The sequence below is a fragment of the Bacillus rossius genome, chromosome 3 (genome assembly GCF_032445375.1).
Source record: "Bacillus rossius redtenbacheri isolate Brsri chromosome 3, Brsri_v3, whole genome shotgun sequence".
NCBI lineage: Eukaryota > Metazoa > Arthropoda > Insecta > Phasmatodea > Bacillidae > Bacillus > Bacillus rossius.
This window is the reverse complement of record NC_086332.1, coordinates 38170061-38188560: the sequence shown is the minus strand read 5'-3', so window position 1 is coordinate 38188560 and position 18500 is coordinate 38170061. Positions and strand designations below refer to the sequence as shown.

The window sequence follows — 18500 nt, the reverse complement described above, 5'->3', positions numbered from 1 at the left end:
TCAGTGAGAGTGCCAGTTCGCGCGCATTCACAACCGTCCAGGCAAGCGCTGGGGCTGTAGAGGCGTGCGCAGACAAGCATTGCCCCCTTATTTGCTTGTTTTAAAAGAACTATTAATGAAGGCTTTGAAGAGTAATGATATTTTAACATAAACTAATTGAAAAGAGTCTTTAAAATCGTATTCGAAAAAAACAAACATAGGTTAGTCTACTATTCTGCCAAGTGATAGCCAAGTTGAGGATGATGGACTCTGATTGCAACAACTTTTTAAAAACGATTTATTCCTTCCTTTCAGACAGGAGAATTCGCTGAAATTCATTTCTGGCGGGGAATAGAACCACTTTTCCCGCTATTTTCTTTCAAATTATTTACATTTGTTGGTGGGACTGACAAAGTTTTTTGAATTTCGGGGGGGGGGGGGGGGGGGGGGAAGGTAATATATTTCCCCCATTGCGTACACCCTTGTTTTCAGATGCTGCTCGTTTGCAAATGTACTGGTTGACATTATATAATTGGCCCACAGAGCAAAAAAGATAAAGTGGTAACTCAATGCTATAACTAACGCTCTTATTATTTTTTTTGAAAATCAGTGAACTCTGTGGTATTTATTTACATGCAACCTAACAACCTGAAACTCGTTAAATTCTCGAAAATAAATGTTGGCAACCTTAATATTTTTTTTATTGCGGTCGTTCGTTGCTGGGAATATTAACCTAATACGTTTAAGAAGATTTATTTTTCAGTACAGATCAGCCAAAACACTAAACTAAAATGCTTTATATTTTGTTTCAAATATTGAAAACTGCATAGCCGCGAAGTTCGAGCGCTGAAAATCAAAACCTCAGTTTCTATTGTTGAAAATAAACATGAGCAAAGTTTATACAAGATTTTTCTTTACAGCCATACTTACTTCATTGCTACCAAATTAATTTAACAGTGGCAAAAAAAATTCTAAAGTATATTTTGCCCTTTATACTCAATATGCCACTCCGTTAAGACACCATTCCATAAATGCTGGACAAAGAATGTTCGTAAATATTCTTTTGTTTATTTGCATTATTATATTTAAGAAATTTACATGTTTTTCTCGTATTGAAAACTTAATTGTTGATGTTGACATTACTGAACCGCACAGTTTTTACGTGGCCGTATTCCGCCTGTTCAGTTGCGCCCCCTGCTCTGGCCCGTCCTTGTTCGACTCCCGGAGTGGCCGCCAAGTCGCGTCTCCTGCACCGTGAAGGGGGGGAGGGTGGGGACTAATTGCCGCGGTCCCGTCGAGCGACCCGAGTCCCACGTTTCGCAAAACAGGAATGAGGTAGCGATAAGGAGGGGGGGGGGGGGAGGGAGGACATCAGAAGCTCTCAACCTCCTTCCTGCCCCGCCGTGAGCCCCGGGTGGCGCAACTCGTCCATTAGCCCGCCGGGGGCCGCCATGAATGGAAGCGACCGCAGGCACGAGCTACCGGCTGCAAGACGCCGACAATTATTATCTGGCACTACTAACTGGGATGAGATGTCCCCTCCTTCCCCCCCTCCCCCCGGCCATACCCCCCCCCCCCCCTCCGAGAGCTAATTGTCCGCGACTCTGCTATCCCCGAGATGATGGTGCCGCGAACACAAGAGACTGGTAATAAATCCAGCGAACAGACTCACGAAAGCTACGCTCGTTTCCCTCAGGAATCAGTCGTCGTTTTCACACATCCACCTTTTTGACAAAAAAAAAAAACAACTCAAGCACCATCATTTATGAATACCTACTTGCGTGAGTAATACAATTAATTATCCTTTCAAAGTATTAAACGACTGGCGTAAATGTCACAAAATTTACTTCTTTGGACATTATCACAAAAAAAATTGTATGCGAGCGCTAAATTATGCTATTGCGCAAGCATGCAAGTGTTAAATTATGCAAGTATGCAAGTGTGCAACTATGCAAGTGTGAAAGTATGCAGCATCATTTCTTCTATCTCTCCAGGCGTCTCCACCTCTACCGGTTCCCCCACCAAGTACCTAAATATTCCCCTCCTGCGATCGAATTTTTCGTAACACTCGAAAATTGAAGACCCCTCAGCAAAGAAGTTTCACTTCAAAATTACAGTTCTACACTGAGATTACTATTTATCAAACAAAAGTAAAGTTACAGCTCTAAATTCCAAGGATCACCACACGTGGTGCGTTACAATTTTTTTTCCCCATTATGTATTCGTTCCGCGAACAAGCGACAGTAACTCAAATGTGCAGCTAACTGTGCCGCGCGAATTGTCTACATCCGTGGCGCAAATGGTTGAAGCACCAGCCTAGAGGAAAAAAAAGAAATTGTGGGTTCGAATCCGGTGTCTTGCATAAATGTATGGCGTGGTTTAAATTATAAGATTGCATTTAGTCTTATCTTTTAAGTTCTCCTCCCCACCCTCCTGATTAATCTGCTGCATATAAGTGGGGTCGTTTATAAGCCGAAATTTTAAGTACGAAACTGAAATATCGTGGTTCACGGAAGTTTGAGAACATTTCAGAATCAAAACGTTTGATTGAGGTCAAAAAATATATTATCTTAAAGTTATACTTCTTTAGGCGTGTTATAAAATAAGATTGATTGAATTTTTTACAATGCGCACACACCATGGAACTAAATTTTCACAGGATAAAAAAGGGCTACATACAAAAAATTACATACAGATAAAAATCAAATATGTGCTTTTAAATCTTATACTTTAGTGACTGATATTGAATACTGGTCCATAAAATTAAAAAAAAAAAAAAAAACATTTATTTATTGTGAACATTAGTGATAGAAATTGTGTTTATGAACTTTTTCAAGCGCATTTTCATTTTATATATAAGTGTGTTTATGTTTCCGAATGTATAATTTATTTGCATTATAAATTATTTAATTAATACTCAATACATCATTAAAATTAATAAATGAGATTAACCATTCAGCATATATATTTATTTGTATTATTAAATAAAATTGATATCAATTATTTTACTTATTTAATTATTATTTTATACATGCAATGCCTCTTTTTTTTAAATTTGTTTGAAGTAGGTACACATACACAAAGTATCTCTCTATCTGTCTCTTTCTATTGCATGCAAAATTAAAGTTATTTTTTTTTATTACGCCAAGTAAGTACCTATAACTTCTAACGCGCATACATTAGTACCCGCACTCATTTTATTAAAAATGGTTTTAACTATAAGAAAATTTTAATTGTAGCGATGACCAGATTATTTAAATGTTATCAGCTGCAAGTTTGTCTCGTGGCCCTGAAGTGGTGAGAGAACTGGAGAAGGGATTCGCCGTGAAGAAAGGAACCACCCTAGCTCTGGAGTGGTGGAGTGCTGGTGGTGGTGTGAAGCATTACGAAAGAAAGCCAGAAAACCTGGTTGACGTCAGGCACCAAAGACACGCCGCTAGAGACGACGCACATACGGGTATTTGTTAAATTTAGCTGGCCAATAGTCGAATCCTCAGAATTTCACATTGCACTCAGGTAAAACAAAAACAGAAATACAAAATCAGTCTAGAAAAATGTTCCATCACATCTAATCTGTACATAATACAAAGTTAAATTAAAAAATTATTTATTATAAAATTATAGTCAATCCTAGCTTTGATATTTACTAAAAAAAATTATTTATGATTTGAGTATTTCAACAATGAGTAAAATTTATTGTTGGTTAGTCAATTTTATTGATAAATAATTATTGATATCCTGAGCAGTTATTTTTTAATGAGTAATAATTTTGTTCATTCATGTTTATTTAGAACAATTGTCTTCTTTCTCTCTTTTTGGTCTGTCTGTCTCTCTCTCTCTCTCTCTCTCACTGCATTTTACCCCTTACGATATACTTACGAGTCGAGGTTTGAATTGCCAAAGAAGTTTCACTTTTCTTACATGTAGCCTACTGAGTAACATGCACTATTTTTTTATTATTTTATATTCTGTTGTGAAAAGATAAATTTTAGTTATGGATTCTTAAACTGCTGGTAAGATTTTTTATAACCCAAATAGTATAACTTTACACGTCATTTTATTCTTTTGCACTTTTAAAAAAATAATGCATTTCCCGGCTATGGTTCTTATATATTCATAAATTATAGAAATTAAACTTCTTAAAAATGTATAAATTGGTTCCAGCTAATACATGCTCACCCATGTAGAGCAATTTAAAATTTCTAACATGAAAATGTGAAAAAAATTATAATTTTCGATAAATGTAATTTTTGTTATTTCAGGACATTTTGTAAGTAGTATGATGACTTGTAAGGACATATTTGACCTGATGAGATCATAAAACTATCTATATTTTAACGACAAATTAGAATACATCGAAGATTACTTGATTTTACATAAAACTTATACTGAAGAGCAAATAATAAAAAAAAACATAATTTTTCAATTTTGAGATCATAAATGAAACATCGCTGGGTAGCAGCAAAAACAGAAATGATTTATTTGCGAAAAAACAATGAAATGTTGTTGAGTGTAGTGTTTGAATTATCCGTGATACTGGCAAGACCGGGTAGACCAACAAAACCTTTTTTCAAGAGGTTAATGAGAGAAGAAAAAGACACAAGACTGGAGAGATTGCGTTTGTCTATGATTTATGATATCCCTGAGAAAATTATCTATACAGCTGAAATGGAATTGAGAGCCCAAGGAAACATATGTGCGTCAAATATCCTGAAAGAGATTTCAGAAAATGAGGGTCAACTGAGTGCGACAAGGCACAATGCAAGGAAGTTTGTCCGGAGGAAGCACTAGCAATGTATGTAGACGCAGGTTTGTTAGGGACGCAGTATGACAGGATCAGACAAACGACAGGAAATCTTCCCTGCTGATCAGTTTTGCAGCAATAAAAAAAATTCCTCCCGACGAATCTTTCGATGTAACACACAACCGAAACCTGAGCCGAAGTGAATCTACAGAGTGTCGTGAACCACACAGCCGAAAGATTACTTTTACATTTAGGAGAAGTTTTGAAAACCCTTGTCGATGATGAATATGCTCTCCAAATGATTTGTAAATAGGGATGTGATTGCCCGCAAAACTTGGAAAATGATAGCGGATGTGACACAAACATTTTTCAAAGTTCGTTTGTGCCTCTGCGTACAGTTTATGGAACGGAAAAGATATTGCGGCAGAACGCAACTCCATCATCACCCCTCTAATGTAGACCAATCCGTATACGCTTTGTAAAAGAGACGGTTGACATAACGATGAAATAAATCAGTTACGTGGAAAGTGCGGCAAGTAAATTGGAACCAACAACAGTTAACAATTGGTGGAAGATAGTGTATTGTAGAAAACAAGATGGTGCTAACAATGATAGTCTCAAAAGTGTTCAATGCGTTAACAGGCACAAAATATACAATGAGATGTTATATACGTATGTGGAGCTACATCTAAAGATTTCAACGATTTGAATAAAACAAGTGAGATTAATGAAGATTACTTAAAATTCGGTTTGTCTATTTCACACGCTAGGATTTGGCGTGCAAGATTTGCTCGCTAAATCTGTAGCAGACAAACTTTTAATACAAAGAAACAAATAAAGAATTCAAGACGAATTTAAAAGCAAGCTAGTTCTCTGTGTAGATTTTCACAAAACTGGATTCGGAAACATTAATGACGGAAATACAACCCGAAGATTTTTGAAAGTTCTGAGTTGGCAGTTGAAATAACCGGCCTGGATGTTAATTTAATAAAAAAATAAAAGTGATTTTTGAATGCATTTCAAACAGATACCAAATAGATGTACAAAAATTTCAGAAATTTTAGAGTGACTGCAGAACTTTATGTTGCACTGTATGGTAGGAATAATATGACGCCTATGCAACAATTTAAAATCATGTTTCAATAATAATAGAGAATGTGCTGTTGCCAATAGAAAAATTGTCTAAAGAAATGGCAGAAGCCAGAAATAAACATTTCCGTTTATACAGGAAAAATTTCGCACGGAAACTCAATAAGAGTAAATTGTAATACATATATTTTAAATAGTCAGTTTCTAGCATCTGATATCCTGCTTGCATCAAAGTGAATAATGATTAAAAAAAAAGTCTTTTATGAAGGAAACATTGGAAATGTTAATATGTGAAGACAGTTAAGACTTTTTCATTTAATATTTATATTTTAGTCATGAAATATAATTATAATAATTATTTATTTTTATTGAGTTCGTATATACATATATATAGGTATATATATATATATTACAGCTGTAATTATTAAAAAAAAGAAGGAAAAAAGCAGTCATGGGGACTGTCGACAGAAATAAAAACTGAAAACTTTGTTTTCAAATAAATGTAATATGACATCATTTCTACGTCAAATGTACGTAAGAAAATTATTTTGGTAGGTATTATATCACTAGTATGTCGGTGATGCGAACCTAAATTTTTGCCCCTACTAATAATAACTTTAAAATAAGAAGACACGAAATTTAATCTTTGAAAAAAATATATGAACTTAAATCTACAAAAAATCAACATTACCTCTCATAAATCAATAACCTGACATTTGAAGAAATTCACTACGTAAATAAATAAATAAACAAAAGAAAAACATAACCTCAACTTAATTACCTACTAAAAAATAACCAATACTCGCAATATGTACCACACAATAACGTTAAAATTTCCTTGGAAAATAAAAATTAAATTAAAAACTTATAACTTTAAAATTAGAATAAATGAAGTTTTATCCTTGAAAAATTCAAAAAACTATGTACTTAAATCCAAAAATAATCAACATTCACTACGTAAATAAACAAACAAAAGAAAATCGCTCAACGCGGTCAATTTAACTTCACTTACTGCTACTGCAGCATGTCGGTGACGCGAACTCACAAGATTTTACCCATCCAAACAGAGTCCAACACGCACAAGATACAGTCGAGTATATACAATGTATTAGTGTACATATGCGTATACCTACATGTACACAGGCAGCTGCGCATCGCCAGTCTGGCGCAACACGTCACTAGCGTGTCGGTGACGCGAACCCACAAGTTGTTCCCCTTCCAAAAACCGCTCAACGCTGCTAAAGAAGTTTTCACTTCATTAAATTTTACTTATAAGTACTTTGATTTTCTTTCGCCCTTTGCTGCATTGCTGGAAACAGATACTGATACGTTTGCTTACAAGTTTTTATGAGTTACAGATTATTTTCCAAACGATCAAGAACGATAAATGATTTAGTCGTTGCTAGATCAGTGAAATGCCACGCGATGTGCCGCGCACAGCCGGCCGCGAGGTCGCGGGGCGGAGACCTTGTGGGAGGGCAGCTCCAGTTCCCGCCCGCCGCCTCTCACATTCCGCGGCGGCGCTCGTCTCCGCCGACCGCGCATGCGCGGGCACGTGACTGCTCCCGGCGCCCAAGGACGCGGTCTCGTCTCCAGTTTCGCAACCCGCGGCCCGCCGCGAGAACACACACCAACCTATACACACAACTACTGACCACGTGCTTCTTTTGTAATATAACAAGAGTCACAACTGTACAATCATTCCTGAAACATCATTGAAGCGCACACTCCTCTCCATTTAAAACAAAATCATTGTTAGGGAAATGTATTATGAATGAGTCAGGGCCGTCATGGTGGGGGGCATATGAGTGTGTTATGCCCTGTGTCCCACTTAAAATGAAAAATAATACACGTTTACTCTAAAAAATGGCTAGTTGCAGTCAGGGGCGCAACAACTAAATTTCCAAAAGGGAGGGGGGGGGGCAATATACCTTTTTATAAAGAATCATCGATCCCCTCTTATTGAAGCGGGGGGTCCGGGGGTCCTCCCCCGGGAAAATTTGTATTTCAAGGTGGAAAATGGTGCTATTTAAGCAGTTTTATTATCTAAAAATTGATTACACAGCACTTTCTTTGCCCCCGTTTGCCTGCACTTCAAGGTTTCAGAGGGGGGGCAAAATACCCTCCCCCCCCCCTGTTGTTGCGCCCCTGGTTGCAGTCACAGGCGTAATTCGGGGTGTCAAAGGGTGGCATTTGCCACCCTAAAATTAACTCAAGTAATTAACAATTAATAGTTTAGGGTAAATAGACAATGTTAGCAATTATTTTGATTTGTGGTGAAAATAGTCTAAAAAAAGCTTTTCAAATAATTAACAATTTAATGCTTAATTATTCCACACCCATGGCGTGGTTCGATCCCATCAACATCACTCCAAATATGCTAAGGTGGGTCCGGGCTCAGGGCCGGCGCGTCCATATAGGCGAACTAGGCAACCGCCCAGGGCACCAAGTAGCTGGGGGCGGCGCAGCATGACACATAACAGCTTATATAATATGTTTTAACGATTATTGAAACTAGATGAAAATGGATTTTTGTAACACTTTGGAATGTTTATATTGATATAAGTAATCATTTAAAGTCCACGGTGACCTGTTTATGATTTGTAATAAGTAAAAAGTAAAAAAAAAAAAACAAGCCTGCTTACATTTGATTGTTGACAAAATCTTAGGCTTACGTGATGTATTTTGAGGCAAGGAACAATTTTTTTGGGGTGTCCGGCGGGGGACGTTAAGGTTTTTCGCCTAGGGCGCCAATTTACCTTGCACCGGCCCTGTCCGGGCTCTTAGGCCCGTTCTACAATGGCGGAGAAATGGATCACGCAAATAGATCCGGACTTCCTAGAACGTCTGCTGCTTCCACAATTCACGGAAACGTAACCAATGGCAACCAACGAGACTACATTTTAAAGTTAAGAAATATTACTTGAATTATTAAATGTTTTATGCTTCGAGATAATAGCACGGGCAGAATTGAGTATAAGTTATAATAAAAATAAACGACAAAGTTATAATATAACACTAGATATTCTTGTACTGAAATAAATTTTAATATATTTATAGCATAAACAAACATGGCTACCATCGCAGCCAAGTACCTAATCGGCTTCTAGTGGTAAACGAAAGAGCTCAGCATTGCCTAGCTAGTAATCCATAAAAGTCAGTCTCAGCCTGCGTGCTATTGTAGAAACTGTGTTCCGTAAGATCCGTATCCATGACATTGTAGAAAGGGCCTTAAGAACACTAATTTATTACCGCTATTAGATATTTAGTAATTATCTGTTGTAAAAATTAGAGATGAAACATAAAATGCAAGAGAGCTTTTGCAATAAATTTACCGAAAATTCCTCCAATAATAATGGCAATGCCTAATGACAAGAAAGTGAAACAACCAACCCAACGCGATGTAAAATCCTAGCTGTACCTAATAGTCCGTCCGTCAATCATGTGACATGCAGCCAATAAGAAAGACCGAAAATTTTCATCCGTCCATCGCAAGCATGGTAACTTCATACCTACTTTTAACGAACGGATGATATTATAACCTCCAAATGTCATTTAAGTGTTTGCGTGTCAAAATATATTTTATTAGAAGGTATTAAAGTTTGTTTAATTGTTTAGCTGCTTCCAAAATTATTTTTTAACTTACGTTTGAAAACATTCGAAAAGCTTTATTTTTATTTTTTTTTTTTTAACAAAAAAATGGTCTATCACATAAGTGTATTAATTACACATTTCAAGTTTTTTCTGAATTTTGAAATTAAATAATGCATCACATTGCTGGAAAGAAATTTTGAACTTATTACGTTTGTGCATTTTAACAATTTTTTTTAGCATGAATAAATATAAATCACAATAATATTAGTTACATAATAAAATAATTTTTCAGTGATTTTTTTACAGTTTTAAAAACATAATTTCATTTTTACACATACAATATTTTCGCTTACAACATTCATATAAAAATTATTTTAGTTATTTAACATTTTTAATCTCTTTAATCGGCCACGTGCTCTTCGCCATTTTAAAGAATCGTTGAGAAAGGAAACGGATGTTTTCAGTTTTCGCTAGGCACGATTTTAATCAGCCGATCACTTCCAACATATTTTAGGACCCGTCCTATACGCAGAATAACTGACGGAAATTCAAAAGTCATCCAACTTGTCAAACAAAAATGGTGGCGAAATCACAACCCTCCAACTTAGACACAACATATTGGAAGGTGTTTGACTGTGTGACAGAGCCTTAATTCAGGATTAAGTCGGCATGGCAACCCCGGGCAGTCTCCTCGCCGCTGGGACGTCACGTGGTGCAAGTCGCAACCCGCCCGCCTCGTATCACGTGGCCGGCCTTGAGCCCTGCCACCTCGACCTTGCGCGGAGCGAGCGAGGTCGTCCAGTGCAGTCCCAGCTGTTCAGAGTGGTTTTAGGCGACATGCAGAACCACCCAGTTAATGTTGCGGCATATTTCGAAAAAAAAAAAAAAAAATAATAGCTACCGGTATTATATCTACGCATTTCTGAAGTCTTCAAACTAATTAATAAACAATATGGTTTAACCTGATTTTAGTGTGTTTAAGTTAAAAAATAAACACATCAGTACATCCCTCCAGTTTTTTTTTCTGGTTCAAGGAGTTGGTTTTAGGAGGGGAGGGGATCACCCCTAGGCCGGTGGCAGTCAGTAAACTATAGCACAGTCTAAAGTAGCTATTAGCATAGAAGTGTCCTTGGAAGTTGTGACTGCTAACGCTCGAACAGCGCGGGCTGTGGGGCATATCTCCACACTCCACAACGACTTGAATTTATGAGCATAAAGTCGGTAGCCACTATAATCTTGGAGGTCAAATCCCTTCAAATCTATGTGCATAACCATGCAACTTTCACATCAACAGGCGAACTTGAAAGGGTAAAATTCATTTACTGCCCATCTTGCTGCAAGGTTAATTTCTGGAGATCATTCAGTAAATACAAAGTATGTAGGTACATAGTAAAAAATTAAGGGAGTGGGAGAAAGAGGTGAGAAGATGGATGAGGGAATGCAGTTCCCCACTTGAAAAAAAATACAGGCTTGACCCTTGCCAGAAATATAATTGTCTTGGTGGAAGACTATAATGGCCTCTGTGAAGAAACATGCAAGCACATGGCACAAAGATCATCAATTGCAACTGTTCCTGTTACAGAAAGTTACGACTCTCATTAGGGGCGGCAGCACGTCCTTTCCCCTCTCCCACTCCAAGGCACTCAATTTCTACAGCCATGTGTTAAGATCAAGTAGCTTGGAGCTCACCATAACTTAAGATTTCGTAGACCTACCTTTACCTTTCTGCCAGTCACCCCTTCTTCCCTTCGAATCACCATCCTAGAAGTCATCATGGCATCACTGGTCATGGGCTGGTTGACCAGTGAAGATTTAGGGTTTTATCAGCAACCAGTCAAAGAATTCAATAGTGATATGAAATGTACGTAAAAAAATATATGTTCAACTAACAAAATATAATGTTAAGATAAAATGTGTCCACCAGACCATGCATACTTTCATTACTCAGTTTGTCTGTGCTTTCTAAGATCTAAATTTGCAATTGCTTTCAAGAATGAGACACATTTGAAAAGTATAGGAAATTACTGTGTGTGTAAATTTTGAAATTGTAAATCTCACAGTACACACGCCTTTGTTAATCAATTATGTTCGATCTTACTTTATAATTTGCTTACAAAAGCTTTTTCAGTTCCCAGGTTGCAATGAAATTAATATTTCATATTAAATAACACAGGGTTGACATATCATTTAAGTTTGTTTGATCTTACTTTATAATTTGCTTAGTGATTTTGTAAATCTCACATTACATACACACAGTATTGTTTTTGGTATCATATTACAAAATGAGTTACAAACTGAATGAAAATTTTATTGACACAAAAACATCCTAATTTTGTAGTAGGTACAAACATTGTTTGTAAAAAAAATTCTGAACAATAATTTACAAAAAAAAAATCTATTATCTGATACCATCATAGCTCTTGATAACTGATAAATTGTGTCCCAATTTTAAAAATTGTGTTATCTTCATCAGCAGTTGTTGCAACAAGGATCTAACAAATCAATTCACACCAAAAACAGAAAAAAATTACGAGACTATCCATTGAATTCTTCAGAAAGGATGTTTATTACATTATATCTTCCAGAAAAATAAAATAATAGGCTATTTATTCCCCAAGATAAAAAGCAGCTCTGAAAAGGAATGTATTTTTAATATTTTTTTAATGTCACTATCCAATCTACAGTAATAATCTGCCAAACAATGGCTTGAAATAAGTCCTTAGCTGCTTTACACGAAGTTTCTGCTGCATTTTGAGGTTTCAAGATAAAAGTCTACAATATCTTCAAAAGAATATTATTGGGACAAGTTTAAAAAACAATTAAATGTTAAGTTTCAAAATACTTAGTACAATCTTTGGTTTCCACAAAGATCATGCAGTTTTACTGCCATGTATCATTATTGAATTTAAAAAAAAGGTAGTCAGCAAACAATCAGTTATGTTCTTTTATTTAAAAAGGAAAAACTCAGACAGTTTTTTTGTTACACGTCACTAAGTTTGGCCTATTTAAAAATAAAAGTAAAAATTAAACAGGCATATATTTTCTAAAAACAAGAGCTGTAGACTATGCTCACAGATCAGAATAGTGATAGCTTATGCAATCTAATGTTTCCTTTTGCTTCCCTGAAAATCAGCAATGGATTGCTTCTTGTGTTGCAAAGTGATGCACTGATTGAAAGGGTAGGAATTATCCAACATTTTACAACTGAACCTTAACACAAGTTGCTACAATCAAAGCAGTACCAGACAGAATACCTAAGTGCCTCTGGTTAACTAGATGATTGCAGAACTAGAGAATAATCTACAGCTGAGATTGAAATACCTCTTACTGCTACTGAATATGACCACCTGGCTTTGGATGTAGCTACACAACTGACACCTTGCTTGGATTAAATCAAAACACTTTTACTAATTATGAAGGAAAAAAAATCACTTTTTCAAATGACAAAACCATTAAACAGGCCAAATGACTAGAAACACCATACATTGGGTAAAAAATTATTTTAAACAACAGGCACAAACACTTTCTTCAAAGTTTTAAATCCACAACTTATGTAAAGACCACTAAGAAATAATGCCTATAGCTCTTTACTTGAGTCCTTAATTTTCACAGAAACCACTTTTTCACCACAACAATTTAATTATTTATTTATAATAATAATAACCAACCTAATAAATGTCACGTGACTCAAATTTTGCTCGTCACAACTAGACTGCACCAGATTAATAATTAAATAACTTTCTTCGTAAATAAAAACACAACAAAACAATAATAAACACAGGACAACTTAGTATGGAAAAAAATCCTATTTTCTTCCAAAAAAATAAGTCTTCTCAATATTCACATGAGTTGATCAAAAGTATTCAGAACAACCCACATTAAATCACATACATAAAATAACTAGTTTTAAGATGTGACAAGAATTATAGAATCTACAATTTAGAGTTAAACTTATGTACACCACAAATATTAAATTTACACCAACCTGTTTTCGAAAATTGGGAAAAATAATTACATTATATATTAAAAAAATGTAGATATTGCAAGTTAATTAATTTTTTTGGAATAAGTAGTTAAACCTGACACGTGAAGCAAAAAACAAATCAATTCTGGTAAAGTAAACTGTATGTTCCATGATGACAAATATATGCATTAACGAGTACCGGCTTGCAGCAGTTTATGAAACACTGTCTTACGAAAAACGGCAACTATAGAAGTTCCCAAGACAAGCAAAATGCAAGGTTGACCATTTTTTTGTCAACCTGCAAGAATACTTCATCAGTTGCTAACTGCAGTCATACATATGCTATTGTACACCTATCCCTCACTTAGCACGTCTTCTGATTGTGCGGATTCATTTAGTGTGATGTTAATTTTACTGCCCCAGTCTTGAATAGCATGTCTGTAAATTTCAGTTAACATGAAATCACCGCAGGAAAAAAAAAATGTCTGACAGAATGCCACGAATTCTGTTTCAATTTCTTTAAACAACAGATGTGCCGAGGGATACAGTTAGCCCAAGGGAGGAAGAGATGCGCACAGGTCTGACTACGCTATCGGCTATTGTACAAACATCAGCTATGGCAAGTTAAATTTCAGCTATGGAGTGTAAATGACCAAATGTTTTTACGTCCGCGCGTATGTCACCGTGCCGTGCCGTTGTTGCCTGGCCACAGACCGGGCTGTGAACTCATTGTAGCCAGTGGCAGGGAATTCACTCAAACAAAAGCAACGTCTGCCCATTCAGATGCCGGTAACTGTACATGCTTGATCACTCATAATGCATCGTGTTCAAGTATTTGAGACAAAACTATAAGTATTACGGAACGCAGATTGTCATGAAGGCAATGCTTATGTTGGTCGCACTTTAGTTTTAAGCAAGTCAACTGTGCACACAATCGTACGAAATAAGGACTCTTATCAAAAGTTTATATAAGTCTGATGCTGTTGGTTGTACTAGCGGAAATATATTTTACATTAGATACCGAAACAGAAATGAACAGATGATTCACGTGGAAAATGTTGTTAAATGAATGTTGCAATGAAAAAAATAATCATTAGCCTGACAGGATTGGTGTGAACCAGGTGGTGATATGCGAATAATAACTTTAATTTTTGAAAAATAAAATGTAATTATCCGGACAGTAATATTGATTTAACTGTCAGTAAAGGATTGTTTGGAAAGGTACGCGATGTGAATTGAAGGTCACGCCCAGGCGGGCAAGTCAGCCAGCCAACTGACGATGATAAAGTACATAACCACGTATCTCCTGTTACGCAGTGTCGTATTTGTCATACAAAGTGCGATGGGAGGCATATAAAGATTAATGGTGTGACATATTTGTAGTTTAGTGTTATTCTACGGATTTATATTAAGTAAAGTATATTTTCCTACACAATTTTGGAACACATTAAATAAATAAGCCTTGCTATTTATGGAAACTAATGCTTCAAAAAACGTGATTTTGAATAACACGAGCATTTTTAGGAACAAATTAGTCGTGCTAAGTGAGGGATAGGTATACTAACCAGAGTACTCATACTTGATAATAAACACTATTTTGTTGGAACACCATGCCAGATAGAATTGTAACAATAATTAATTTAAACTATTTTTTTTTTGTAACAGTAACAAATGGGACTTAAATATGCAACACCGCTTGCTTGTAGGTGTATAAAGAAGTTTTAAAAAAGAGTAGCCTTTTCTTGTAAATTTGTATCTGATTTATATCTTTTTGCTTATAGTATAGTGCTATTATAACTTTCAACTGTACTTCTGAGGTACCATTTTAACCACAACAGTCTTAGCTACTAAAATATTGATAACCAAATCATGTCACACTTGATATTTTATTGTAAATAACCAATATGCAAGTAAAAACATGGCTGCATAAAACCATGTCAAAAGCTTGGATTTTAGCTAATTCTGAGATGTGCGATAATATAGGTATCATATCTGCACAGTTGGTTGTCACTGTACTTAAAATATTTAAACTTTTAACAACTTAAAATATGTTGTTTATTAGTAAAGATTTTTCCTTAATTTTCAGGTGAACACTAGCATAAATTTCATGTAACCTAGAATATAAATAGAACAATTGTTATGTAATTTCCAGAAGAGTTTACAATTCAGCCTTTATAAAAATAATTCCCACAAATGCATCTCTTTAGGTCGAAGGCTTACCTAATATTGTTTGCCATGAAAATATCTTTCCACATTTATAAATTATAAGATGATTTGAGGAAACTACAAAACATATATAAAAAAACTATTAAAAAGTTTCCACTGAAAATTTTATCTAAATAATAAATTAAAATAATTTTGCACTTAAACTGTTGTAAATACAGACAATTGAACCCTTTCAATAAGTTTTACTCGTAAAATATAAAATTGAAGTCCCTTCTTAAATATATATATATTTAATAATTTTTGTTTTTCAAACAAAAGAAAAATATTAAAACATGACGAAGTCAATCAAGTTGCAAAAAAATTAAGAAATTTGCCCATTTTTTCTATTTCAAACATGATTGTGTACAAATAATCAGAAGCTTTAGCAAATGATACAAAATTCTGGATTTTCAAATGCGTATAGGATTATGACATCTAGCTAACTCAACATAACAAAAATGATAGGATCTTACAATAATTTAAAGCACTGCACATATAAATTATTTATGAATTCACTTCAACCACAAAAGACATATATTATATTCTACACTCCACCAAACAAACAAAAATTCTGAACACACTTTAAACTGTCCACAAAAAATGTTTTAAAATGCATTACACAATTTGTATGGTACAATAAAAATATTTACAGAACAAAAATCTGAGTTATGGCACTATACAGTTACATTAGTAACAAATTTTGTATGTTGACACACAGACCATTTTCTTCACATTCTCAGTAATTTACATATTGTACAGTTAATAGAAATAAAAATCAAACCTATTTATTTCACAGTTCGCCAAAAAATGTACAAATGTCCTAGCATCAATATGACATTGAAGCAGGCTTCTAGAGTATTTATTTACAACCTCTTAACCCTTTCTTTATAAAAAAAACTTATAGTTTATATTGCACAGCTGTTTTTATCACATAAAAAAAAAATTAGCTGGCACAAGGTCGTGGACTTGGTGGCAGAATCGGAAATGGCCACACACACAGCCGTGCGCTGTTAAACGTGACAACCTTTGGGCCAACTCCAAAAAAAAAAGAAAAATCACTAGAACTTAGGCAGTGAGAAACGTCTGTTGGGTCTGCAGCGCGCGCAGACACCTAGCCTTGATTTACGCTGCCGGAGCCGTGCAGCTCGATGAAGCTCTCCAGGGAGCGCGGCACCTGCCCCTGGTACGTCAGGCGGTACGTCTTCACGGCCTTCGCTGCCATGCACTTGAGACACAGCTTGGCCTGCGTCCTCAGGATTATCTCCGCCACACCTGCCACAAACACGTCTCGCTGCGATCTCCTCACCCACAACGCACACTCAGCGAGGTGGCCTCACATCCGGGTCCATCCAGCCAGCTTCATTTTGGTTTTTCGTGTTCACCCTAAATACTCCAGGCAAATGCTGTGACAGTTTCTCACTAAAATATTCTGCTTCCTTTCCCAATATCACTGGCCTGTATTGTTCCTCCAGTCTCAAACCTTCTATCGACACCCACCCGCCCACCCACACATTGTGGAGATAAGCTTTACCTGTTTTACTTTAATCCTCAATCTTCTTGTTTCAAAGGTTTTTTTAATACCTTGTATTAACTGCACATTCAAAGAAAAAATTTTAATTTAATGAGGAAAATATATATATTCCTTCTCCATGATAAACAAATGCTAAAGTGCATCTTCAACTATTGTAGTGAAACATCATTCACAGAATTTTTTTTTTTTAGGTGTACATTGTGATAAATTTCTATATTTGCATTTTTTTTTGTGCTTATACTTAATATGTACTGTCACGGGTTTTACAGTTGAATTATTTTGATATTTTATAGCTAATTATTTAATTAAGGCTAATTTCGGTGTTATTTCACGATACCACGATTCACGACATTTCCGTGCCCTTAATGATACAGCAAATGCTAATCTGGCAGGGTTGCTGTCCCAAACATGCCAAATCAAAGATCCTTCACTGTACTACCACAACAAACACATCTCATGATGATTTTCTCTGCACATACAAGGTACCATATACATATCACCTCCCCCACACCTACCAAAGAACACATTTCCTAATTATGTAATACTGAGCGACAGTCAAACATTACATTTGCACTCCTGAGGACCCAGGTTTGAATACATCTTAATTTCACGTGTCTATAGTTTCCTGAAATCATCCCAGGCAAGGACTGGCATGGTTCCTCACTATAGTTTACACGTAGCGCATCTAGTAAAATGCAGAAACGCATCTAGTAAATAACAGTGTCAGGAATTACATTAATCTCTTATATCAAAAACATTATTACGTACATATTTTGTAACTCAGAAATACAATGCAGTACGTGAATTATTAAATTTAATTTTAGGTGGTTTTATCTCAATTTTATTCAATATTTATTTAAATGTATGGCTATCTAGACATACGTATATTAGTACTGTATAGTAATTTAGCGGGAGTAGTGTCTTGATTAAAATGGTACTCAGCAAGCATACTAACCTGAGTGGAAAACGAATTATTTTGACTCTCTTATTGAAAAAACGCATCGACAAGCCCTGTTTTGATTAGCACTCCGTTTTCTCGGATACGAATTAGGGCGTTACTTCATCTAATTTTCACAAACTACATGTATATACATATTAGCATACTGTATGTCAGATTATAAACTGACGAAAATACGGTGCTGTGGCCACTTGATTTTAGATTTATTTTAATTAATTTTGAATCATGGCTGTTACGTAATTTTAGCTTTAATATTTGCCCCTTTCTTTTTTTGGTTTGTTATAAGTTTGTAAATCTTATTTTTAAATATGTTTTTATATTATGTTATTTTTTACGTTAATGGTTTAGTTTCTTAATATTTAATAATAACGCTTTGGACTTTCAATCAAAATACTGTGTGCGACGCTCCCCCGCTGTGAGCATGCAAATGGACTGT

At 35.5% G+C, this 18500-nt stretch overlaps 1 protein-coding gene across 2 annotated transcripts in view; it reads right to left on the bottom strand.

The window, feature by feature from the left end:
- Positions 1 to 12334: 12334 nt before the first annotated feature.
- LOC134530539 (protein fem-1 homolog B) overlaps positions 12335 to 18500 on the bottom strand; it is a 29304-nt gene continuing 23138 nt past the window's right edge. For both annotated transcript variants that reach the window (XM_063365444.1, XM_063365443.1), the window contains one exon: positions 12335 to 16847. In XM_063365444.1, coding sequence (XP_063221514.1) covers positions 16687 to 16847 — 161 coding nt within the window. In that variant the 3' untranslated portion in view covers positions 12335 to 16686. The remainder of the gene's footprint in view (positions 16848 to 18500) is intronic.